The 26,791-nt window shown below is 45.1% G+C and overlaps 1 protein-coding gene across 6 annotated transcripts in view; it reads left to right on the forward strand.

The window, feature by feature from the left end:
* FAT3 (FAT atypical cadherin 3) overlaps positions 1 to 26,791 on the forward strand; it is a 781,930-nt gene that overhangs the window by 483,001 nt on the left and 272,138 nt on the right. For 4 of the 6 annotated variants that reach the window (XM_063951418.1, XM_063951420.1, XM_063951422.1 and 1 more), the window contains 3 exons: positions 21,599 to 21,913; positions 23,322 to 23,532; positions 26,563 to 26,631. In XM_063951418.1, coding sequence (XP_063807488.1) covers positions 21,599 to 21,913; positions 23,322 to 23,532; positions 26,563 to 26,631 — 595 coding nt within the window. The remainder of the gene's footprint in view (positions 1 to 21,598; positions 21,914 to 23,321; positions 23,533 to 26,562; positions 26,632 to 26,791) is intronic. The other 2 variants (XM_063951421.1, XM_063951424.1) reach the window with 1 other exon arrangement.

Consider the following 26,791-nt stretch of genomic DNA (forward strand, 5'->3'; position numbering starts at 1 on the left):
TAGGGCACTACTATGAGGCATAATATTAACTAGGGCACTACAATGGGGCATAATATTAACTAGGGCACTACAATGGGGCATAATATTAACTAGGGCACTACAATGGGGCATAATATTAACTAGGGCACTACAATGGGCCATAATATTAACTAGGGCTCTACAATGGGCCATAATATTACCTAGGGCACTACAATGGGGCATAATATTAACTAGGGCACTACAATGGGCCATAATATTAACTAGGGCACTACTATGGGGCATAATATTAACTAGGGCACTACTATGGGGCATAATATTAACTAGGGCACTACATTGGGGCATAATATTAACTAGGGCACTACAAAGGGGCATACTGTAATATTAACTAGGGCACTACTATGGCCCATAATATTAACTAGGGCACTACAATGGCCCATATTAGCATATAGTCGCACTTACATACAGCAAAGGATAGCAACAGCTGCAGCAGGAACAACCACATCTAAATTAGCCACTGTATGACATAATGTGAATTGGGGGTACTGTGCGGCATAATATGTACTGGCATCCCTACAATGTGACATCATGCAAACTAGGGCACTACTATGGGGCATTATATTAACTAGAGCACTACTATGGGGCATAATATTAACTAGGGCACTATTATGGGGCATAATATTAACTAGGGCACTACAATGGGGCATAATATTAACTAGGGCACTACAATGGGCCATAATATTAACTAGAGAACTACAATGGGGCATAATATTAACTAGGGCACTACTATTGGGCATAACATTAACTAGGGCACTACAATGGGGCATAATATTAACTAGGGCACTACAATGGGGCATAATATTAACTAGGGCACTACAATGGGGCATAATATTAACTAGTGCACTACAAAGGGGCATACTATTAACTAGTGCACTACAAAGGGGCATACTGTAATATTAACTAGGGCACTGCAATGGCCCATAATATTAACTAGGGCACTACTATGGTTCAGAAAATGCACTAGGACACAATTATGGGGCATACAATTGATAACTGCTGCAGAGAAGTGTCTCTCTAGAAGCCATGGGAGAGAGACACCTTCAATATGTTGCCTGGGGACCACAAAGTTCTGATTATGCCCCTACGCTTGGTTATATATCCATCATCATTATTACTATGTACTTCTACCAGCCCTTTCGTTTGTGCAGAACGTATAGGGTGAATGGGCGATGACTGTATAAGTGTGTAATCAGGTCCATTGCAGGAGCGTTAGCGGTTAAACAACGTATAATGCTCCTGCAACGGTCAAGGTCAGGAGAACTGTTAATGTTTGTTGGGCTTTATGTTGTTTTTGTACATTTAATTATATTTTTATCCCCATATTGGTTATTGAAAAACACAAACGCAAAAGCTGTTATCACCGTGAATAAGCCCCGAAGGAGCGGAACTTTGGGAACGTTGCCAGGCTGATTACAGAGCAGGAGCACGGGATGGGGCTGTGTGTGCCATCTACATTTGTTGTTTTTTAAGATTTACTGAAGCTAAACGTTATTGCTTTATCTATTGCAGGACAGCTGAGGAAAGTTAATGTTGTGTCCAGGGCTAGGAGAATGTAGACGGGTTTTCAGGATAGCACATGACGGTTATTGGTACTGACAGTCAGTGGTGGATTTAGCCAGCCAGTATTCGGAACAGTGGCTCTGCTTTTGATTGGATTATCTCAATACATTTAAAACGGGCCTCAAGGGTTATTAGGTCAGCAGAAAGTGAAGCAGAAATTTCTCCGCAGACATTACAGTAATTATTAAAGTTGATCTTTGGACCCAATGGAATAAAAAAAGAATAATCTGGTTTTATTTATTTATTTTTATTCCAAAATCTTGTGTCCTGTTTTTTTCCGTTTTTGCCAGATGGTTTGGGCCCTGCTCATGCTATTTTAACGACCCCGCCCTAGTGCCCAGGGCAAGTCAGGCAAGGATTTTGGGGTAACATTGAGCCCTGACACCTGTACCCCTGCTATGAAAGAGCTCCTGTTGTTCTGTTCCGGATTTCAGAAATGATGGATGGTCTAGGAGAAACCCGCACATATGACCCCCCAACAACTACGATTATCTCCGATCATCTGTTGTAGATACAGGCAGCAGGTGGCAGATGCAGTTGATGACTTGTGCTCTGTTTTACTGTCACTGGCATGGCAGCTGGGTATGTGGTGGTTATGGGGAGTGCTGCTGTTTTAGTGTCTCTGCTAAAATACATGTATAAAGCTGTAGGAGCGCTCTGCATATTAAACTGGGTAACAGATAAGGTATCTGAGATTAAGACTGGAACCATGTTTGACTCTACTTATTACACTGTGCACCATGTATGACTCTGCATATTAGACTGGGCACCATGTATGACTCTGCATATTAGACTGGGCACCATGTATGGCTCTGCCTATTAGACTGGGCACCATGTATTGCTTTGCATATAAGACTGGGCACCATGTATGTCTCTGCATATTAGACTGGGCACCATGTATGGCTCTGACTATTAGATTGGGCACCATGTATGGCTCTGCATATTAGACTGGGCACCATGTATGGCTCTGCATATTAGACTGGGCACCATGTATGGCTCTGCATATTAGACTGGGCACCATGTATTGCTTTGCATATGAGACTGGGCACCATGTATGTCTCTGCATATTAGACTGGGCACCATGTATGGCTCTGCATATTATACTAGGCACCATGTTTGGCTCTGCATATTAGATTGGGCACCATGTATGGCTCTGCATATTCGACTGGGCACCATGTATGGCTCTGCATATTTGCTTGGGCACCGTGTATGGCTCTGCATATTAGACTGGGCACCATGTATGGTTCTGTATATTAGGCTGGGCACCATGTATGGCTCTGCCCATTAGATTGGGCACCATGTATGGCTCTGCATTTTTGACCGGGCACCGTGTATGGCTCTGCATATTAGACTGGGCACCATGTTTGGCTCTGCTTATTAGATTGGGTACCATGTATGGCTCTGCCTATTAGATTGGGCACCATGTATGGCTCTGCATATTAGACTGGGCATCATGTATGGCTCTGCATATTTGACTGGGCACCGTGTATGTCTCTGCGTATTAGGCTGGGCACCGTGTATGGCTCTGATTATTAGATTGGGCACCGTGTATGGCTCTGCCTATTAGACTGGGCACCATGTATGGCTCTGCCTATTAGACTGGGCACCATGTATGGCTCTGCATATTAGACTGGGCACCATGTATGGTTCTTCTTATTAGATTGGGCACCATGTATGGCTCTGCATATTAGACTGGGCACCATGTATGGCTCTGCATATTAGACTGGGCACCATGTATGGATCTGCATATTAGACTGGGCACCATGTATGGCTCTACTTATTAGATTGGGCACCATCTATGGCTCTGCATATTAGACTGGGTGCCTCGTATGGCTCTGAATATTATACTGGGCACCATAGGAGTATTAAACTCAAACCAATGTGGCTTAGCAAGAAGGTTAAGGCAGAAATGGATAAAAAAAAAGCGGGCTTTCAAAGCATTTAAATCTAATGGAAAGGAGGAGTCTTTCAAGTATTATAAGGAGTGTAATAAGAAATGCAAAAAAGCAATAAGAGCAGCTAAAATGGAAAATGAAAAGCAAATCGCTATAGAGAGTAAAACCAATCCTAAAATGTTTTTAAATACATAAACGGTAAAAGGTTAAAAAAGGAGAATATAGGTCCATTAAAAGATGAATTAGGAGAATTGATAAATGATGACGAAATAAAAGCGAAAATACTGAACAAATTCTTTTCATCAGTATTCACCAGTGAAGAACTGATGGTGGGAGTAGAACATAACAATTGTGACAGTAATGATTCATGGTTAGATACTTGTTTAAGCGAAGAAGTAGTCCGGGAGAGACTAAGCAAAATTAAGATGAATAAATCACCTGGTCCTGATGGACTTCATCCGAGGGTTCTTATGGAGCTTAGTTCACAACTAGCACGGCCGCTATACTTGATTTTCAATAGTTCAATTAGATCAGGCATGGTACCGAAGGATTGGCGTATAGCTGAGGTAGTGCCATTATTTAAAAAGGGATCCAAAAATCTTCTGGGAAACTAGAGACCAGTTAGTTTAACATCTATAGTGGGGAAAATATTGGAAGGAATTCTGAGGGACGGCATACAGGAGTATCTACAGTCCGCTAGGATTATTAGCAAGAACAAGCATGGGTTTGTGAGGGACAGGTCATGTCAGACTAACTTAATTAGCTTCTACGAGGAAGTGAACAATAATCTTGACCAAGGAAAAGCAGTGGATGTGGTCTTCCTAGATTTTGCAAAAGCCTTCGATACAGTTCCTCACAGGAGACTGATGATCAAATTAAAGGAGCTTGGCCTACGAAAAACTATTTGCACATGGATAAGCAGCTGGTTGGATAGCAGGGTACAGCGAGTAGTGGTCAACGGGAAGTCCTCAACCTGGTCCCCAGTAGTCAGCGGAATACCACAAGGGTCCGTACTCGGACCACTACTGTTCAACATATTTATCAATGACCTAGAAATAGGCCTGGAAAGCACAGTGTCAATCTTTGCAGATGATACTAAACTGTGTAAGGTAATTAATTCAGAATTGGATGTGGAGTCCTTGCAGAATGATCTATCTAAACTTGAACTCTGGGTGTCTAAATGGAAAATGAGGTTCAATACAGACAAATGCAAGGTTATGCATTTTGGGACTAAAAACAAACTTGCATCCTACATATTAAATGGGGAACGCCTAGGGGAAACAGAGTTGGAAAAAGATTTGGGGGTATTCATTGATAATAGGCTTAATAACCATACACAATGTCAAAACGCAGTAAAGAAGGCAAGTAAGGTGCTAGCGTTCATAAAAAGGGGAATTGAGACAAGGGACTCGGATGTAATCATGCCGCTGTATAAGGCATTGGTACGTCCACACCTAGAATATTGTGTTCAGTTTTGGGCACCATTGTATAAAAAAGACATCAGTGAACTCGAAAGTGTTCAAAGGCGAGCTACTAAATTGATTAATGGCCTAGAAGGACTGGACTATAAGGAAAGACTTACTAGGCTGAATATGTATACACTAGAAAAGAGGCGCCTAAGAGGAGATATTATTAATATCTTCAAATATGTAAAGGGACATCACAAAGAGTTATCAGAGGAATTATTTATTAAAAGAACACAGTTTAGGACACGTGGGCACTCGCTGCGACTGGAGGAGAGAAAGTTCCGAACGCAACGGAGGAAAGGGTTCTTCACTGTTAGGGCAATCAGGATGTGGAATTCCCTTCCAGGGAAGGTGGTAATGGCGGACTCTGTAATTGGATTTAAAAAAGGAATGGAAAAATTTCTGAATGAAAAAGCTATCCAAGGTTATAATACTTAAAATATCAATGTGGTTTATCCAGGGGGTAACGTGAGTTATAGTAGCTAACTAGTCATAAAATATTATTCAGCAAGTATGTAGAATCATCACAACTAAAAACAGGTTGAACACGATGGGCAATTTGCCTCTATTCAACCTCAAATACTATGTTACTATATATGGCTCTGCATATTAGACTGAGCACCATGTATAGCTCTGCATATTAGACTGGGTACCATGTATGGCTCTGCATATTATACTAGGCACCATGTTTGGCTCTGCATATTAGACTGGCACCATGTATGGCTCTGCATATTAGACTGGTACCATGTATCGCTCTGTATAGTAGACTGGGCACAATGTATGACTCTGCATATTTGACCGGGCACCGTGTATGGCTCTGCATATTATACTAGGCACCATGTTTGGCTCTGCTTATTAGATTGGGCACCATGTATGGCTCTGCATATTTGACTGGCACCATGTATGGCTCTGCATATTAAACTGGGCACCATGTATGGCTCTGCTTATTAGACTGGGCACCATGTATAGCTCTGCATATTAGACTGGGCACCATGTATAGCTCTGCATATTAGACTGGGTACCATGTATGGCTCTGCATATTATACTAGGCACCATGTTTAGCTCTGCATTTTAGACTGGCACCATGTATGGCTCTGCATATTAGACTGGCACCATGTATGGCTCTGCATATTAGACTGGTCACCATGTATGGCTCTGCATATTAGACTGGTCACCATGTATGGCTCTGCATATTAGACTGGCACCATGTATGGCTCTGCCTATTAGACTGGGCACCATGTATGGCTCTGCATATTTGACTGGCACCGTGTATGGCTCTGCATATTAGACTGGGCACTGTGTATGGCTCTGCCTATTAGACTGAGCACCATATATGGCTCTACCTATTAGACTGGGCACCATGTATGGCTCTGCCTATTAGATTGGGCACCATGTATGGCTCTGCCTATTAGACTGGGCACCATGTATGGCTCTGCATATTAGACTGGGTGCCTCGTATAGCTCTGAATATTATACTGGGCACCATATATGGCTCTGAATATTATACTGGGCACCATGTATGGCTCTGCTTATTAAACTGGGCACTATGTATAGCTCTGCATATTAGACTGGGCACCATGTATAGCTCTGCATATTAGACTGGGTACCATGTATGGCTCTGCATATTATACTAGGCACCATCTTTGGCTCTGCATATTAGACCGGCACCATGTATGGCTCTGCATATTAGACTGGCACCATGTATGGCTCTGCATATTAGACTGGCATCATGTATGGCTCTGCATATTAGACTGGGCACTATATATAGGGCTGCTTATTAGACAGGGCACCTTGCATGTTTCTGCATATTAGACTGGGTACCACATATGGCTCTGCATGTTCTGCTAAGAACCATTTCTGCCCCTGTACAGAATATTGAATCTGATTGGCTGCTATGGGCAAGGCCTCCTCTATAGAAGAGTTGCATGATTTGCATAATAACAACCCACCCACCATGCATCATGTCCCACCCATCAATCCACAGTGCGAATAGCATCATCACAAAGTGGTGGGTGCGCGGGCAGTGATGATGCGAATAATGTCATTGTGGTTTTGTTCGCGCCCACTACTCCTACTTTCCAGAAGAACTGCAGACTTCCTCATTAACCTATCAGAACTACCAGGATTCCGAACCTCATGGATAGTGCAGGAGTCTCAGTGGGCTAATTGCCCCTTGTGTAACTTTATCTTCCAGAAAGGATTATTTATTTGCCCCCGCATTTGTCAGTAAAGCTTATTACTGTGCATTTGATACATTTCTGTCAGTGCTTAAGTAGAATAGCTTTCTTGGTGCGTTGCAGTTATGGTGCCCATAGAGAGATAATCGGTGCTAACCTTCGATTTCGACCACGTCTTTGAGAGAAATTGAAGGATTGTAAGCACATTTAGGTACCTTTCGACGCGATGCGCGGGCACGCCGGTCGAATCTCACGTCTCAAGATAGTTTGTGCTGCACTTAATATTTATTGAATCGCACTGCGGTCGCATGTGTTTTTTAAAACACATGCTATATATCGCACTGCGATGTGCGATGGGCACCCGCCGCTCCCACTCGGCGGTGACGTGCCCATCACGTGATTACCATGCGATCAATCGCATGAAAGCATGGTAATCACTTTGGCAGTTCAGGTGCGATTTCATCGCACCTGAACTGCCGGTGCGATGTCCCCCGATGTCGCGTCGCGGGGCATCGCACAAGTGTATGGGCACCATTAGGTGTAGATATATAGGACACCAGAGGTGAGAACAGACCCTGATCCTCTTTATCTCTTGCTAATAAATCCGTGAATGGTGGTTGGAGAAAACGCACATGGAATAAAGCCCAACTTATATTTTAAGATCCAAGAAGCGGAATCTGTGTTTTGCAGAATATGATATAAGCACTTTTGACATTTTATAATAATCCTGTCAGTTTATACCGTGAGACTTGGCAAACAAAAGACATTAGTGTTCCTTACAGCTCAGATTAATACACGCATGGCATATGTATTGCTTACGGCTCATTCTGCAATGTGAGCATCTAAAAAAAGATAAGAATAAATCCTAATGTGCTCGATGAGATGAAAGAGTAGCTATTCTAGGGGGAGACTTATCAAGCCTTGGAGAGAGATAAAGTGGAGAAGTTCTCCAAAGCAACCAATCAGATTCTTACTGTCATTCTAAAGACTGCCCTGACTGTGCCCCTAAAATGGCAGCCAAACGCCGCCGGTCTGCCCCCTCCCACCCAGCAAAAGCCTCTGCCTGTCAATCAGGCAGAGGAGATTGCAGGGCTGAGATGGCCATCGGCTGTCTGGCATGCGCCGGCGCACTGAGGCGCCGACACATGCGCAGTTCAGACCTGATCGGCTGCTGTGCGAAAATGCCCAGCACTGCAGTGATCAGGTCTGAATTAGGCCCATAGTTCCCCCACACAGTGTAGACTGAAGCTATAATCTATATAAGTGTTATTAATCCCCACAGTGATGCCTCTACCGCTGCATGCCTATCAACTTTGCTGGTCCTTGGATCGGAATAGATAGTGGAGGAGGGCGTGGTCATGACATGAAGGGGCGTGGCCACATCCCCTGGGGCCGGCCCATTGCTTCTCTAGCTCCAGGCTGGCCCTCAACCCATATGCATTTTTTCGAGTGACTGGACAGTGCCCTCAAATTGGGACTGCCCCGCCTAAATAGGGACAGTTGGGATACAGATGTGATCACGGTCATCCGACCCACGATTAATCGCAATCGTGGGTCATTTGCCATGAATAGTGTGCCCGCGGCTGTATAAGTGGGCACGTGTGTACACCCCTGCTTCCATAGGGAATGCATTGGTACGTATGGACCCTAGTCGTGAGTTGGTGTGAAGAGCCACTGCCACAATGCATTCACCTGTGCGAGCGCATCCCGGCCAAGCTGACCGTGATCACTTCTGTATATACTGGTGAGTTGATAGGCCAAAATATCTGATTTCACTGTAAGTGACCGCTATAATTATTTCACGAGTTGTAGGAAACCTAGGAGCCTATGTACTAAGCTTCAGAGAGAGATAAAGTGGATGGAGATAAAGTACCAACCAATCAGCTCCTAACTGTCATGTTACAGCCTGTTTGAAGAATTACATTTAGGGGGGGATCCGGTCTGAAGATCGACAATGTCTAGGTCGACAATGTTTAGGTCGACCACTATAGTTCGACAGTCACTAGGTCGACATGGATGGAAAACGACACACACAAAAAAAAATCCTCATGTCGACCTTTAGACCTGTCGACCTAGCACGTGTCGACCTAGAAACCCTGTCGACCTTCCATCCATGTCGACCTAGTGACTGTCGACCTATAGTGGTCGACCTAAACATTGTCGACCTAGACACTGTCGATTTGATGAACCACACCCATTTAGGGGCTGGTTGTTTGGCAGGTACTTTATCTCCGACCACTATGTCACTCTCCACGGGTAAGTACATAGACCTCTTAATGTTTGAAGTCAGGAGTAGTATAAATCCCATTATACTGTGTTTTCCATAAGAGGGGATGAGGGCACTTCAGTTAGTAGTGAGGTTTCATCGTGTCTCTTCACTAGCCCTCAAGAGGCAATTCAGTAAGTGGTGATGTGCAGCCATGATGTGCGGGAACACACACTACTTATAGTGCCCTAACAGCTCAGATTTTCCTGCTCACCTCTGTGGGGTGCAAGGAGAAGTCTGCAGTGTTGGTAGCTGTTAAGACTGCCGGAGGACCGGTCTGAACACTGGCACCCTGCAGCCGTCTCCTTAAAAGCCTATCCCCCTTTCACATTTCAAGATGCTTTGGCTGCGCAAAAGCGGAATATTTTTGCTTTTTCCCTAATCCGTTGGGGGAAATCCTTTATTGCACCCACCTGAGCTGACAGCCCGTTTAGCACCTAGCCAGTTCCGTGTGTTGTTTGTGTCATTGTTACTTTCATACATTAAATGATAAGGTCAAAAATGTGTAAAAACGTTCCTGTGTTGTTGGAGAATGTTATACAGTAGCTCATATAATTATTGTTACCAGACCTTAGGGCACCATTATATCTGATCTGTGTCAGGAACATCTCTTCCGTCTTCCCCCAGTCATGTCCGATTTACTCCCTACTGTTGTCACACACCTCCGGAGCGCCCCCATACCGGTAGTCATACTTTGTCTTTTACTAGAACGGAGGGCACAAAGTTTTTGCCTCTTTTAACTTTGATTTCCCTGCGAGCGATTTCCATGTGTTCTCAAGCCCAGTTTGTGGTACAGGGCGGGATTTACTAAAGGGAAAATGCGGTAAAACCCCCGTTCTACCACATTTTCATATGTACTAACTCACGACCGCCGCGTTTTCGCCTCATAGGGTATCACCATCTTTTTATGGCGATATCCTATAGAAGCCTATGGGATTCTTACCGCCGCCGCCCCACGCCGCATCCCGCCGCCTCCCCGCGCCGCTCACGACGACTCCCCCTTCCCCCCCGGCATACCTGAGTTGCTGCTGGTGCGGCCCCCCTCCTCCTTCTCCCCCGCATCACAGCCTTGTCTCCTTCCGGCTGCAGGGGGGATGAGGAGGAGCCCGGGGACTCCCTGCACACGTCACCTCCCGAGTCTGGGAGGTGACGGAGACCCCCGCTGACCCCCGCAGACCCCGGCAGACATCATCGCGGGGGGCCTCCTATACCGCATTGCGATACTAATTGCATATGTTAGTACATATGCGATTAGTATCGCTGCGGTAGGCGTCGAGAGGCGGCGATGGCTTATAGTAAATCCCGCCCACAACCTGGTAACACAGTTCGATTGTTATATTCACGATTTTGATCGTCATTCATTTGTCATTGATACACTGCATCTGGAAATCACAGCGTGAATGTCAGGACAGAAATGGGCAGAAAAATAACATTTTACAGATCGCAGGGAGTGGAAGGTTTTCTGTCTCATACTGATGGAGCCTCGCTCATCTAGGCATCTCTGCGGCGCCTAGGTGCACCAAGGCTTATTAGCATAAGCCTTTCATCTATTGTTCTCAGCTGCAATACAATACAGAGAGAACAATACAGCAGGGGATTAAGTCATTACAGCAGAGGATTAAGTCATTACAGCAGGGGATTAAGGGGGTCATTCCGAGTTGATCGCACACTGCAACATTTTGCTGCCCGTGCGATCAACTAGACGCCGCCTATGGGGGAGTGTATTTTTGCATAGCAGGGCTGGAAACGCTTGTGCAGCCCTGCTATGCAAAAAAAGTTTTGTGTAGAACAAGACCAGGGTAATAGTTACTTACCCTGTGCGATGAATCCAGCGTTGCAGGTCCCGGAATTGACGTCAGACATCCGCCCTCCAAACGCCTCGACACGCCTGCGTTTGGATCTCCACGCCCAGAAAACGGTGAGTTGATGCCCGGTTCCGCAATCCTCCTGTCAATCTTCTTTAGCGACGCACCTGAGCAATGCGGCCACCGCGCATGCACAGTTCCGACCCAATCGCACGGCTGCGAAGAAGCACAGCGTGCGATCGGGTCGAAATGACCCCCTATGTCCGACTGCCCTGGCTCAATTAATCCTATTAAAGGGATAGATGAGGAGGGCTCCATCTGTAGAGATCACAATGTTGGATTCAAACTACACACAAAATATATACGTTGTTAAAGTGGACTGGTTTCGGCACACATCGGAGGCAGCTGTTTTCTGGATTTAACCAACATGTTTCCTATTCATTAGCAACAACACTGAGGTATGAGGTACTGGGTGCCTCATAAATCAGTGCCTAAATGATGTTACGAACTAAAGCTGCATTACCATTATGAGCTAATACGTTTTTAACCCAGAGTCTTGGGAGCCTGAGGTTCATCTATAGGGAGGACTTCAGTCACAGACATTCCTCATTCTGATTGGTCACCCCATAGTGAATTGATAAGATGCATTCTCGGGACTATGGTCCAGGCCACAGGGTTGTTGCCTCCACTGTAGGTGATGGTACATTGACAATTAGCTATCACAGAAAGGGATGGATCAGTATACATGAGAATGCATCAACAAATTGCTTATATCTCAGTGGGAAGCAGTTGGCTTACCGAAGGATGGGATCCCGGCGGTCAATATACTGACGCCGGGATCCCGAAGGAGGACGCAATGCCGATGTCTACATACCAACGCCAGTCGGGATGCCGGTGTCACAGTGCCAACAGCCAGCATACTAATCGTCCTCACAGCGGGGGGCGAGGTTTAGGCAGCAGAAGGGGGGTTAGGGAGCAGGGACGGAAAGGTTAGGGTTAGGTACCTCAGAGGGAGGGTTAGGCACTTAGAGGGGGAGGTTAGGGTTAGGTACCTAGCGGGGAGGGTTAGGTTTAGGTAGTGGGGAAGGGAGGGTTAGGATTAGGCACCAAGCGGGGAAGGTTAGGGTTAGGCACCATCGGGGAGGGTTAGGCCCTATCGGGAGGGTTAGGCCCCATCGGGGAGGGTTAGGGTTAGGTACCATCGGGGAGGGTTAGGCCCCATCGGGGAGGGTTAGGCACTATCGGGGAGGGTTAGGCCCCATCGGGGAGGTTTAGGGTTAGGCACCATCGGGGAGGGTTAGGGTTAGGCCCTATCGGGAGGGTTAGGCCCCATCGGGGAGGGTTAGGGTTAGGTACCATCGGGGAGGGTTAGGCCCCATCGGGGAGGGTTAGGGTTAGGCACTATCGGGGAGGGTTAGGCCCCATCGGGGAGGGTTAGGGTTAGGCCCCATCGGGGAGGGTTAGGGTTAGGCCCCATCGGGGAGGGTTAGGCCCCATGGGGGAGGGTTAGGGTCAGGCCCCATCGGGGAGGGTTAGGGTTAGGCACTATCGGGGAGGGTTAGGCCCCATCGGGGAGGGTTAGGGTTAGGCCCCATCGGGGAGGGTTAGGGTTAGGCCCCATCGGGGAGTGTTAGGGTAAGGCCCCATGGGGGAGGGTTAGGGTTAGGCACTATCGGGGAGGTTTAGGGTTAGGCCCCATCGGGGAGGGTTAGGGTTAGGCCCCACCGGGGAGGGTTAGGGTTAGGCACCACCGGGGAGGGTTAGGGTTAGACCCCACCGGAGAGGGTTAGGGTTAGGCACCACAGGGGAGGGTTAGGGTTAGGCACCACAGGGGAGGGTTAGGGTTAGGCACCCCCAAGGGAGGGTTAGGGTAGGGAAAAGGTGAGGGATCGGATCCCTCACACAGCGCCGTGGAGAGAAGCCCATAGGCTTCTATGGACTATCGCCAGCTAAAGCTGGCGAACCCCGCCGCGGCGCTGACCTGGCGGCCGGGGGATAGTACATCAGGAAAATGCGGTAAACAGGGGGTTTACCGCATTTTCCGCTTAGTACATCCTGCCCATTAAGACTTGTGATTCGCTGTCGATTTTGTCTTCAGTAAATCTTTGATTTGCAAAATCGATGGGAAATTGTGCAAAGCTATCAAATCAACAAAAATCGACCTTAGATCAATGTAAACCTTAATATAGAGGGACAGACTTATATTGTAATAAATATGGCCCTCATTCCGAGTTGATCGCTCGCAAGGCGATTTTAGCAGAGTTACACACGCTAAGCCGCCGCCTACTGGGAGTGAATCTTAGCTTCTTAAAATTGCGACCGATGTATTCGCAATATTGCGATTACAAACTACTTAGCAGTTTCAGAGTAGCTTCAGACTTACTCGGCATCTGCGATCAGTTCAGTGCTTGTCGTTACTGGTTTGACGTCATAAACACACCCAGCGTTCGCCCAGACACTCCTCCGTTTCTCCGGCCACTCCTGCGTTTTTTCCGGAAACGGTAGCGTTTTTAACCACACGCCCCTGAAACGCCGTGTTTCCGCCCAGTAACACCCATTTCCTGTCAATCACATTACGATCGCCGGAGCGAAGAAAAAGCCGTGAGTAAAAATACTATCTTCATTGTTAAATTACTTGGCGCAGTCGCAGTGCGAATATTGCGCATGCGTACTAAGCGGAATTTCACTGCGATGCGATGAAATATACCGAGCGAACGACTCGGAATGAGGGCCTATGTACCATAGTCACCACCCCTCAAAAAAAATAAGTTCACATTGTTTTAGATAAGTGATTTTTATAAAAACGTTCTATTACATTTCTTTTCTCCTTGATTTTTTTTTACATTTGATACAATAAAATGTACATTGAGCTAAATACAGATGATGTTACACACAATCTGGCACAGCAGGCTCCGCACAGTGTTGCGTTTTGAAAGGATTTATGGTGAAATGAGCTCACACTATAACGGCGAGTCCCCACACCTGCCCGCAATGTACTATTCTCCCGTAACAATCACAGTGCTGTAACATGTAATATACTATCTTAGCGGCTTGCCACTGCTTCCGAATAAAGAGCTCCCGTGATTGGGTAAATTGGGACCATCTGCTTTAAATGCTGAGACGCAATCAGGATAATTAAAATAAGGCAGAGAGAAGGTATTTAGCTCCTGCTGATATCGAAAATTGAACTAAAAAAAAAAAAAAAAAAGGATGAATAGTTAGAAATTGGTGGTGTTATATTCACGTGTAAGACATTCCCCTGAAAAGAGGCAACCTGTAATTCGCCAGTCCCAGTCTGCTTTCATAAAGAGCGGTCGGATGTGGTGAGCTGGGCGGCACACAGACACCCTGTAATGAATCAGAGAAGTGGCACTTTATTGTGGTTCGACATAAAGACCTGTTTAGTGTAGTTATGTAAAGAGGCACAGTCACAGATGCTTCCAAAGGCTAATTCCATTTCCTACAAATTAGGATTTTTAAATTGAATTTCCCAAAATAGGTGCCAACTTTTTAAAATTATTTATTTATTTATTATTACCAGTTATTTATATAGCGCACACATATTCCGCAACCATTCACATCAGTTCCTGCCCCAGTGGAGCTTACAATCTATATTCCCTACCACATGCACACGCACACACATTCACATTAGGGTTCATTTTGTTGGGATCCAATTGACCTACCAGTATATTTTTGGATTGTGGGAGGAAACCGGAGTACCTGGAGGAAACCCATGCAAGCACGGGGAGAATATACAAACTCCACACCTATATGTAACTTCACAATGTTTGACATCACATAGAGGTGGAGCAGTGCGGCAGATTTTTTTTGGGGGGGAGGGGGGGCCCTGTCTATTTTGTCAGTCTCAGGCCCCACAATTTCTGGTGGCAGCCCTGCCGCACACTCTTGGGCCCCTTCAATGCATTACGCTGGTGGATCCTTCATGCCACAGTCCAACAATGAGTACATCGGTAAAAATTGCAGAATACGCCTCTGGTTTTGTCGGTGGCAAATGCAGATCCTTTTTATATCTTAGAAAAGTGACGTAGTTACTATCCCGACTACCGGGATTCCATTCCCAACCCTTAGAAAAGAGGATTATCGATTACACAGCAAAATGTAAAGTGCACCAATATTTCACTGCCGCACGTAAAAACGTGGAGTTAGATTTGTGCATAACACTGCATTTTAGCTGTGCTGCAGAACGTAGATTTACAATAGGAATGCTGGCGTTTAATAGCAGGAATAAACCTGATAATCAGTTTCTGCCCACTACCTAGAAGTACACAATTTCAATATAATTACTTTTCCCCCGAGCAATGCAATTCATAATTATATTTCCCTAATCCCATGGTTAGTAATATACACGTTGTATAATCATTAGCAGATTTGTACTCACCGGGTATACCATATGGCCCTGGAATGAATGAAAACAACAGCGAGCCAATTACACTACCAGACTGCAAAACTAAAGTGACATTTCACCACAGACTAGTTGAACTAAATAAATCAGAATATTAAATGTGATGAGAGCTGCCTGCCACTGGTTAAGGGGGACATTTACTAAGCAGTGATAAGAGTAGAGAAGTGAGCCAGTGGAGAAGTTCCCATGGCAACCAATCAGCACTGAAGTAACATCTATAATTTGCATACTATAAAATGAGACAGAGCTGCTGATTGGTTGATGGGGCAACTTCTCCACTGGCTCACTTTTCCGCTCTTATCACTGCATAGTAAATGTCCCCCTAAATCACTAACTAATAGGAAAACATTCAGTAACTTATAGATTCTCTTACACCCTAAAAACACCCCGTGGGACTTTCCAAGGGTCACTGACATCCAGAACGTACACTACTTTCTACATATTTAACTGGGAAACATTTTACATTGCAAAGCAGGTTGTGTCCTCTCCCATACCTCCCAACATCGGGAGATGACAAAGCGAAGCCATGAGCAACTGAAAAGGGGTGTGGTCTATAGAAAAAGGGGCATGGCTTTACGGGAGTGCCGCGAGCCACTCCCCCCGTTATCTGCCACTGTGGGAGCATGGCCAGCGCTCTGTGCACTACTGGTCATGCCCCCACTCCCTCTGTCTCCTGTGAATAGACGCTGTGCGCACACCGTCTATTCATTGCTGGCAGAGCAGCGGGTGACAAGAGCCTCCCAACTGCCCCTCACCCCCCCTAACCTCCGCGGACACTGCGGCCCGCGGGTGGGACAGTCTCATAAAAACTAGACTGTCCCGCGAAAATTGGGACAGTTGGGAGGTATGTACTCTCCTACTGTGCTTCCCTTTATCCAGTTAGGTGCATTATTGGTCCCTACAGTACTTCCTATAGATACATGTGACTTATAATGACACAGGTGACAAAGATAGGTGCACGTCACGTCAGAATGCGTATCTGTACATGTGCCACACCTGCCTACGGTACTTTTAAAGTAAACTTTTCAGGCAGATTGTGATAACAACACCTATGAGCACGGCGTTATAGTGGGTGTGTACTGCCTGAGAGGCGTGTCATAGAAGTGACTGACAGTACTGTACATCCAAATGTTTAAGAGCCCTTAAGCAGTTATAGTTTGGCAGATATACAGCAAGGGTGCCGAGAGACGGGAGAGAGGTCTGGTAGAACAGGGGAGATGCAACCACACTGCCTCCACGATGCTGTGACCACTCCCCGCAGCAGCACGCACTACAGGAACTTACACTACAACAGGTAGCCATGCCCCTATAGCGGTCATGTCTCTTGTCTCTCTTGATGCCACTGTCGGTATTCTGACTGCCGACATCCCAAGCGCCGGAATCTATCCCATGGTGTGGTGTGAAAAACTCACCCTCCCACCCATTTGCAGCAGGCTACCACGTTATGAGTCAGGTACTTCTCTGTCTTAGCCAGCAGGGAGCGAGTGACAGACACACAGACTTACTGGGTGGGTCTATTAATTAATAGGTCATAATCAAAACCTTTTTCTTACACCTTTGTCAGCATTTTTTTTTTTTACCAGCTATTTGTATAGCTCACACATATTCCGCAGCGCTGTACAGAGAATATTTGCCCATTCACTTCAGTCCCTGCTCCAGTAGAGCTTACACTCTATATTCCCTGTCACATGTACACGCACACACATTCACACTGGGGTTAATTTTTGACAGGAGCCAATTAACCTGCCAGTATATTTTTGGATTGTGGGAGGAAACTGGAGTACCCAGAGGAAACCCACGCAAGCACAGGGAGAGAATACAAACTCCACACAGTTAGGGCCATGGTGGAAATCCAGCTGATGCTGCATGTGAGGGCCTGGGGCTGCCAGCAATCGTCTTGGGGAGGTTATACTGATCAATAAGCATATTTCAAATTTGGGGTGTCGCAGTGCTTTAATGTGTCTTCAATATTCCATCAGCAGAAATACTATTAGTGGTTACTGTGCAGCCAATAGCCTGTATATTACTGGTTTGCTGCAAGCAGCAGTTTATCCACTTTTGCAAAATGTGTACATTTATTTAACTTGTTCACGGATTCCATGACTGGATCAGAGGTGGAACTCAGTGTTCAGGGCTTCAAGGTCTTGTGGTTGAGGGGATTGTTCTATATTTATTTGAGAGAAAGGGAGCAGAGTGTCATCTCCTGATACTGTCATAACTCGCATCTGGCTGTCAGGCTGGGTATGACCTCAGTAGCTGACTTGTTTATCCCAGACCAGCTCTCTTGGAAAGCTCTCTCAGAATGAGACAAGCCAGGCACGGCGGACTCTGCTACTTAATAGTTTCCTAGTACATTAAGTTTCAGAAAACCTTTTTATTCAACAATAAAGGGCCATTAAACCTAACTGTTATGGGGCCCATTAATCCTTGGCAGCAGTGGGGTCATTTGTTATTGCTGTATAAGGGGCATATTTACTATGATTTGCAAGTGTGCCCTGTTAAATATCATATCTTACTGTCGCAGTATATTGACAGCCAGGAACAGGGGCAATGAGGAAAGGGGAGGTGTACTGATTCATACCCTCCAACATTGATTTTACACATAAAAATTGGTACTAATTAGGAAAGGGGCGTGACCATGTGGTAAAGGGGGCGTGGTCACACCCGGTTTCCTATACTTTCACTGGAAGTTTGGAGAGACAAAATCGGGTACAGGCCATAAAAAAGAGGTACTGTACCTGCTAAAAAGGTCCAGTTGGAGGGTATGCTGATTACTCGGGCCTGGGTCTTGTTGGAGGAGTCTGGCAGAGGCCCATGTAAGTTTCTGAGGGGTGCATTGCATTATTTTTTTCAGAGGGAGTTATGGGTTTACCTCCTGGATTTGCCCATGCCCTTCAGTACCCGGGCCCCGTTCTGCTCTCAACAGCCCTTGCCAGTAAATCATTTTCGATAATAGCTTCCGCTATTACTCTACTTTCAGTTTTACTTAGCATTACTGCCACACAGCACCAATGTCAATTTATGACTGAGAGGGTCTACAGTATGTACTAAATCTTAGAGAGAGATAAAGTGGACAGAGATAAAGTACCCGCCAATCAGCCCCTAACTGCCATGTTACAGGTCTGTGTTTGAAAAATGACAGTTAGGAGCTGATTGGTTGGTACTTTATCACCTTGCAATGTATCACTCTCCAAGGCTTGATAAATCTGGCCTTAAGTATAATCCTAGAGTGTGTATATATGTGTATCTCTGTGGTAGGCACTCTCCCTTTAAAACATAAAGGGCCTGGTTCTATGTCGGCTACAGAGCGGTCTGTGTACATCTTCTGCTGCAGTCACGCATGCGGCTTTATGCTAATACCACTCCAAGCCCTCCCCTGTGTGTTGGTGCCGCTTCGCGATGCGTCCGCACTGTGATTGCAGACGCATCGATTAGAGGTTGGCCCCTTCTGTTCTCCACCAATTTTTTTTTAAGTGGCTGCGTGTGAAGTCAAACAGCCTCCCCTGAAAATGCTTCATCAAACAATCAGCTTCTAACTGTCATTTTTCAAGCACGGCCTGTAACATGGCAGTTAGGAGCTGATTGACTGGTAGTTTATCTCTGTCCACTTTACCACTCTCCATATCTAGAGAAAGTGATTTTGTTACATTTTGATATACTTGCAAAGTACAGATCCGTTAACATTACTATAACGATGACAAGACTACATATTTTCGGCAGTTCTGACGGGTTTAGGCGTAAGACCATAACTGCAGCGGGTTTTCCGGCGCTAACATTACAGCAGGGGAGAAGATACAATGTGAAATTGTGCTTTGGTTATAGCATTTGTGAGACGGAGCATCCAGGGGGAGGGCGTTTTATGCTGCTGAGCCGCCGAGTTGATAAACAGCACAGCAATCAATGTGTAATAATCAAAATTACCTGACTCAACAGCGTGGAAAGCTGCCATCTCATCTCAGTACAGCTTCACTAGGCATTCTCACTGTAGGGACTGTCAGGAGGAAGAAATCAGAGAACTTGATAAAGCTCAGGACAGTGGAAACGGAGATAGATGCCTGATGCGTCTTTTCAAGTCTTACAGGTTATTGGAACGCGTTTTATTTTGTAAGATCTCCATTGGATCCTCCTCCCTTACCTGCCTTGCGAGCTAATCATCGTCCTGCTAATTGCATTTAGTCTTACAGGCTGGTAGCGGCTAAATATAACAAGTGACTGACAGTTGGTGTTGGTGACTATGGAGACGACGTAATCAGATGATCAGTAAATGTGTCTTGTGCGGAAGGAAAGTCTCTCTTTGTTGTGATTACAGACTATTTGGCTCATTAAAAGGTATGCCAGGGAAATTGGCTCTGATTAATTCCTGACATCGGTTTAAAGGCTGTTTGAGCGACAAAGTGCTAGTAGTAAATAAACCTGTCCTGCTCAGGCTGGCGCTCATTGAAGCATATTGTACTGTAGTCCTGCATCTGCTCGCCCAGTCCGTCTTTCTGTTCAGGTGCCTTGGATAATCACCTCTCTCACTTTTAGCACTTGGCACTTTATTGAAACTCATAGGGGTCTATTTGCTAAGCCTTTGAGAACGATACAGTGGAGAGAGATAAAGTACCAGTCAATCAGCTCCTAACTGTCATTTTTCAAACAGAGCCTGTAACATGGCAGCTAGGAGCTGATTGGCTGGTACTTTATCTCCGTCCACATTATCTCTCCCCAAGGCTTAGTAAGTAGACCCCATAGATGTGAGATCTTCCAGGGGATCTACCCAACTCCAGAGAGTGAGTGCAGTTCCACTTCAGGAGGGCTTACCTGCTGCAAGGTGGGGTGGGCCATGATGGCATACTATAGGACACCGCATGACACTGGCCCAGACTGCAGTCCCCATTGAGAATTTTGGGGACTGCAGTCTACACCATCAGTTTGCCTAAAACAGGAGATATCGCAATATCTCCTGCATTAGGGTTCTGTTAAAAAGACACAATGATTTTCCATAGGGATCCGCTTAATAAACAGGCCTCTACCACCTGACGCCTAGCTCATTTCAGGTTTAGGGGTTGGAATTTGTATGGCAGTAATGAGTGAATGATAAGAATTCGACAGAATGCCTTTATTGAAGGGTCTGTTGCAGTGTCGGACTGGTGATGAAGGGCTCACCAGGGGAAAGCAGTGGTAGGGAGCCATGTTTAGGGGTGTGGCTGGTCTCCTGAGGGGGTGTGGCCAGGCGCCACAGATAAGAGAGTGCATGGCTGGGCCCCTTGATAAATATATATAGTAAATACTGCTAGTGCATGGGGGGTACTGGGGGCACAACTGTCCTGGTCCTTCCTATTTTGTCTGTCCCAGGCCCCACAATTTCTGATGGCAGCCCTAATGCCACCCTACAACCATGGATTTTAATTCTTAGGATGGTTGCTTGGTTGGCCACATGAGGAGTTTACCAGTAAAGTACAAAATGGCTGACTACATCTGCACACAAAATGGAGAGAGATAAAGTACCAACCAATCAGTTCCTAATTGTCATGTTTCAAACACAGCCTGTTAGGAGCTGATTGGTTGGTACTTAATCTCTGCCCACTTGGTGTGCTGATGTGGTCAGCCATTTTGTGCCAATGTTTGGCTGGTACAACCCTATGGCTGATGGACCGCAAGAAGTTTGCTGAGGGTGTGAAAGATATATTGCACATTAATGTGTGGTGCCTATAGAACTAAATGGCTGTCCAAACTTAAGTTATTACTTATGGCATTGGGTTGTTAGACACTACAGCCTTTATGGTTTCTCCCGTCACCAGTTTATTCTGTACTTAATAGTCCCAAGTATATCTTCCGTGTAATGTGGATGACTAATATTTACCGGTGACTCTTGGCTTACCTGTTTATTTGTCTATTTAAGAAAAATAATTAACCCATACAGAACATATGTACAGTTTGCGATACATAACTGAGAAACAATTACCTAAAATAACCATTTATATACAGGTGACGGTGAGTGACGGCGGCCCATCATCCAAACAGTCCACCGTCTGGGTTGTGGTCCAGGTCCTGGATGAAAACGATAACAAGCCCCAGTTTCCAGAAAAGGTTTATCAGATCAAACTTCCAGAGAGAGACCGCAAAAAAAGGGGCGAGCCCATATACCGTGCCTTTGCGTTGGACAAGGACGAAGGTCCCAACGCTGAGATATCCTACACCATCGTCGATGGAAATGAAGACGGCAAATTCTTCATTGACCCTAAAACCGGCTTGGTATCTTCAAGAAAGCAGTTTGCAGCGGGGAGTTACGACATCCTAACAGTACGAATTCATTATCCATTCATTTCACGTTGTTCAACAGTGAGCTACAGTAGAGAGGTTATTTACAAGGCTAATGCAGAATCAGAACACTTCACTACCTACTTGTACTTTACATTTGCAAGTGTGATCGGCCTATTCCCCCGGGAGCCAGAGAGGCTAGAACAGCAGGAGGCAGCATTTGGCATTTGTCTTCCATTTACAGTAGATCTGCCCTACGCTGCGTTCAACGGTTTTTACTTCTACAAACCAGAAACAGATATTCTGCAGCCCTTTGGAGTGAAGTGTTTTGATTGAAGCCGTTAATGTTCTGTCTGCCCATTTATATGTGTTTATTAGACCTTTTATATAGAATTGAGTTTATGGAAACTGTTAGATTCTTAAATACTGTAATTATCAATTTTGGGGTAATATTCCCTGCACGTAGGGTTCCAATGCTCACGTGATGCAGCTTTTACGTTTCTCTGCAAGTACAATGCATAAACGTATGGCTTTATACATAGAAAGTGACAGTATAACATTTATTTAACATTATTATTTTTTTAATCATCATCATCATCATCAAAATCAAAACATTGAGTCTATTTTTATACAGTCACAATAGGTGTATAAAACACTTACAATATTATTATTATTATTATTATTTTATCACTATCATCATCATCATCATTATCAGAACATTGGTATAACTGAGCACCTTATTATTATTATTATTATTATCATCATCATCATCATCATCATCATCATCATCATCATCATCATTATTAATCATACATGCCTACTCTCCCGGAATGGCCAGGAGGCTCCGGAAAACTAGGTGGTGCTCCCAGGCACTCGGAAGAGTTAGCTAGTCTCCCAGAGCTACCCGCAGCCCGACCGCCCACTTACTGAGGGTAGTGGGTGGGCCGGGCAGCTGATGACGAGATTTGCGCTGAATTCGCAGTAATCTTGGCATTGAATAGCAGGGGGCATGGCCACGATGATGTGACCGCGAGACCACGCCCCCTCATACAGACTCCTGTGCCGAGTCACACCCTCTCCCTGCCCCCTATGCAAAGCCACGCCCCCTGCATTGTCAACGACTGTGCCGAGCTGGCTGCTCCTTCCCGGAGGTGTCAGCCGGAAAGTGGGCAACTATGTTATTATTTTTATTGTTATTATCATCAACATTATCATCATCATCATTAAAATATTCGTATAACTGCATTCTTCTTCTTATAATTATTATTATCATCATCATCATCATCATCATAATCATCTTTACCATAATCAAAAGATTTGTTTGACTCGTGTTCCCTATTAATAAGGGGTGACACATAAGCTACTGTATAGAGATTTCCCAAGGTAAACTCTAAGATCAGGATTCCTACATATGGGAAATAACAGAGAGATCTTTCTTTTGAAATAACAGATAAAAGCTGTGGATAATGGCCGCCCCCAGAAGTCCTCTACTGCCCGTCTCCATATTGAATGGATTAAGCGGCCCACCCCGTCACCCTCACCTCTCACCTTTGATGAACCCTTCTACAATTTCACAGTCATGGAGAATGATAAAGTTACAGAGATTGTGGGTGTGGTGACCGTGCAGCCGTCCAACATCCCGCTGTGGTTTGATATAGAAGGTAAGATCAGTCGCTAGCGGAACATTACTGAGCTGTTATTTTTGTTAAGATTAAAATGTCAGAGTCAGTATCTTGCATTCAGATCCCCATGTTTGGTTCATTATTTGCCTGATTCAGAGGAGTGCGTAGTGTCGTCGCCGCTGCACGCAAGCGGCTGATGCTTCCAGTCTGCGCACGTGCCCCGACGGTTACAGCTCTATGAAGCAGATCCAAACCGCACCTAGAGAGATGGAATTTCCATGGTATCTACGTGATAATGGGGGGTAGTGACTAGGCAGACACGGGCGTGTCGCAGTGCATTAACCGCACCCAGAGAGATGGAATTTCCATGGTATCTACGTGATAATGGGGGGGTAGTGACTAGGCAGACAAGAGCGTGTCGCAGTGCATTAACCGCACCCAGAGAGATGGAATTTCCATGGTATCTACGTGATAATGGGGGGTAGTGACTAGGCAGAAACGGGCGTGTCGCAGTGCATTAACCGCACCCAGAGAGATGGAATTTCCATGGTATCTACGTGATAATGGGGGGTAGTGACTAGGCAGACACGGGCGTGTCGCAGTGCATTAACCGCACCCAGAGAGATGGAATTTCCATGGTATCTACGTGATAATGGGGGGGTAGTGACTAGGCAGACAAGAGCGTGTCGCAGTGCATTAACCGCACCCAGAGAGATGGAATTTCCATGGTATCTACGTGATAATGGGGGGTAGTGACTAGGCAGAAACGGGCGTGTCGCAGTGCATTAACCGCACCCAGAGAGATGGAATTTCCATGGTATCTACGTGATAATGGGGGGTAGTGACTAGGCAGACACGGGCGTGTCGCAGTGCATTAACCGCACCCAGAGAGATGGAATTTCCATGGTATCTACGTGATAATGGGGGGTAGTGACTAGGCAGACACGGGCGTGTCGCAGTGCATTAACCGCACCCAGAAGAGATGGAATTTCCGTGGTATCTACGTGATAATGGGGGGTAGTGACTAGGCAGACACGGGCGTGTCGCAGTGCATTAACCGCACCCATAGAGAAGGAATTCTTATTGTATTGATGGTGACACTCCAACCCTCCTCTTGCTGGACCCAGCCTGCATATAATTCTGTTGGCAGATTTATACAACTCTTTGTGCTTCTTTATTTAACTGTCATGATCTGAAAAGTTTGTGTAATGACAAAAGTATGTTTCTCTCGAGCCTTTTATATATATATTTGTTCCCTCTCTTAGTCAATTGCCCTGTATACATTGCAGATTGGTGGCTCTTCTCTTCCCCACTGCAACACACCACTCCTTCCTATTAGGTAATACTGTACAGCCAGGAAGTGAGTAGGGATGGCCATTGGTATGGCAAAACTGTGAGTGGTCATCGATGGTCACTAACTATGCTATAGGAGACCACCGATGGTTTCACTCATTGATAGTCATCCCTGTTATTTATGAAAATGACCCGCGAGCCAATCACAGCCAAGGGGCAGGGCTTCGTGGGTGTCAGGGGGGAGCTATGTTCCATGTACCAGGACCTTGTAAAAAACAACAAAAAACAACATATTTTCGTTTAGGTTATGCCATCGATGGAGGGAAACAATTTGTTTCTTTCCCATCGACGGCAAAACCATTCAACATCAGCCTTAAACCATCGATGATTATGAATCATCAATGGTCGATGGCCATCCCTAGAAGTGAGTGAGAAACATCTGAAGCCCACTTTCATAGAATCTATTGCAAACTACTTAAAAATAAAAATCCAAAGTAATATGGGGGTAATTCCAAGTTGATCGCAGCAGGATATTTTTTAGCAGTTGGGCAAAACCATGTGCACTGCAGGGGGGGGCAGATATAACACGTGCAGAGAGAGTTAGATTTGGGTGGGTTATTTTGCTTCTGTGCAGGATAAATACTGGCTGCTTTATTTTTACACTGCAATTTAGATTGCAGATTGAACTCACCACACCCAAATCTATCTCTCTCTGCACATGTTATATCTGCCTCCCCTGCAGTGCACATGGTTTTGCCCAACTGCTAAAAAATTTCCTGCTGCGATCAACTTGGAATTACCCCCTATGTTCTTTAGTGAATCTCTTAATTATTTAAATAAATATATTGAAATCAAAATATAACAGGTTCTTGCTATGTAAAACTCGCTGTAAGGTAGATGGAGTCATTCGTAGCTTTATGGCTTTGAATTTTAAAAACAAGAAACTATTACAGAAAGTATTTTTTTATTTGCCTAGTAAACATGGCAGCCATAGATCTGCATTGTTTTAATTGGAGAAAATCAGATATTATCTGAAAATCATGAAAAAGGGACTTTTTTTGTATTTTTATTTGCAGAATGGAATTAAGCACTGTCATTTGAAGAGTACAGAATGGGTAGACTAAGGCCCACTGGCACTGCATTGCATTCGGGAAGCCTACTGTGACCCCCTCAGTGCTAGTAAAGGACACTAGTAGAAAAAAGTAAAACGCGTCTAGTACTGAGAAGTCACTGTAGGCTTTACCATCGTGGTTACCCACATTATACACATTGAATAAAACTAATTGCAAAATGCAGCACACTCCCTTATACAATGTGAATGCGATGACATTGGAAGCAATATATTCTATATGTTCAGACCCATTTACATACGTTCCTCTACTGCTAAAAATGTCGCATGAAATTAACGCCAGTGAGTACGAGGCTTAATAATGTCCAGTTGATCTGTGTTAAGTAACACTGTTCATATGAATACGAGATGACGCATTTTGGGTTTATGACTTGTGTTTGCATGATGTTTTCTACTTTGCATAACTGTAAGTATTGAATGTTTTATAATATTTTTACCAGCCTCCGGTTTCCAGGTGTTGCTTTTGCTGTGCTTTAACTAATATCCTAATTCTCTTTTTCTGTTTCACTTTTCTTTTTTTGTGTTGTACTATTGACTCCCTAAATTTGTCGTGCACTTATCTTGTCCTGTTTGACTTACCTCTCTCTCTCTCTTTCTCTGCGTCTGCCGCTCTCTGTACCCTTTTCTGCTGACTGCCATGTTGCAAGGTGGCAAGCATGCCCGAGAGATGTTCTATATTCAGCAGACAGCTTGTGGGCAGAACTGCTCAACAGAAGGTATTATTGGTGCAAAATGCATTGGCTAAATCGCTATTTCGCTCAGACCTTTTTCTTTTTCCTTTTATTTGCACAAAAGTCTACATATTTTTTCTATAAATATTGTATTTAATTTCTTCCTATTCCCTCTGTATGTTCAGTCTGTAATTTCAAATATAAT

This window comes from Pseudophryne corroboree, chromosome 2 (genome assembly GCF_028390025.1).
Source record: "Pseudophryne corroboree isolate aPseCor3 chromosome 2, aPseCor3.hap2, whole genome shotgun sequence".
Taxonomy (NCBI): Eukaryota; Metazoa; Chordata; class Amphibia; order Anura; family Myobatrachidae; genus Pseudophryne; species Pseudophryne corroboree.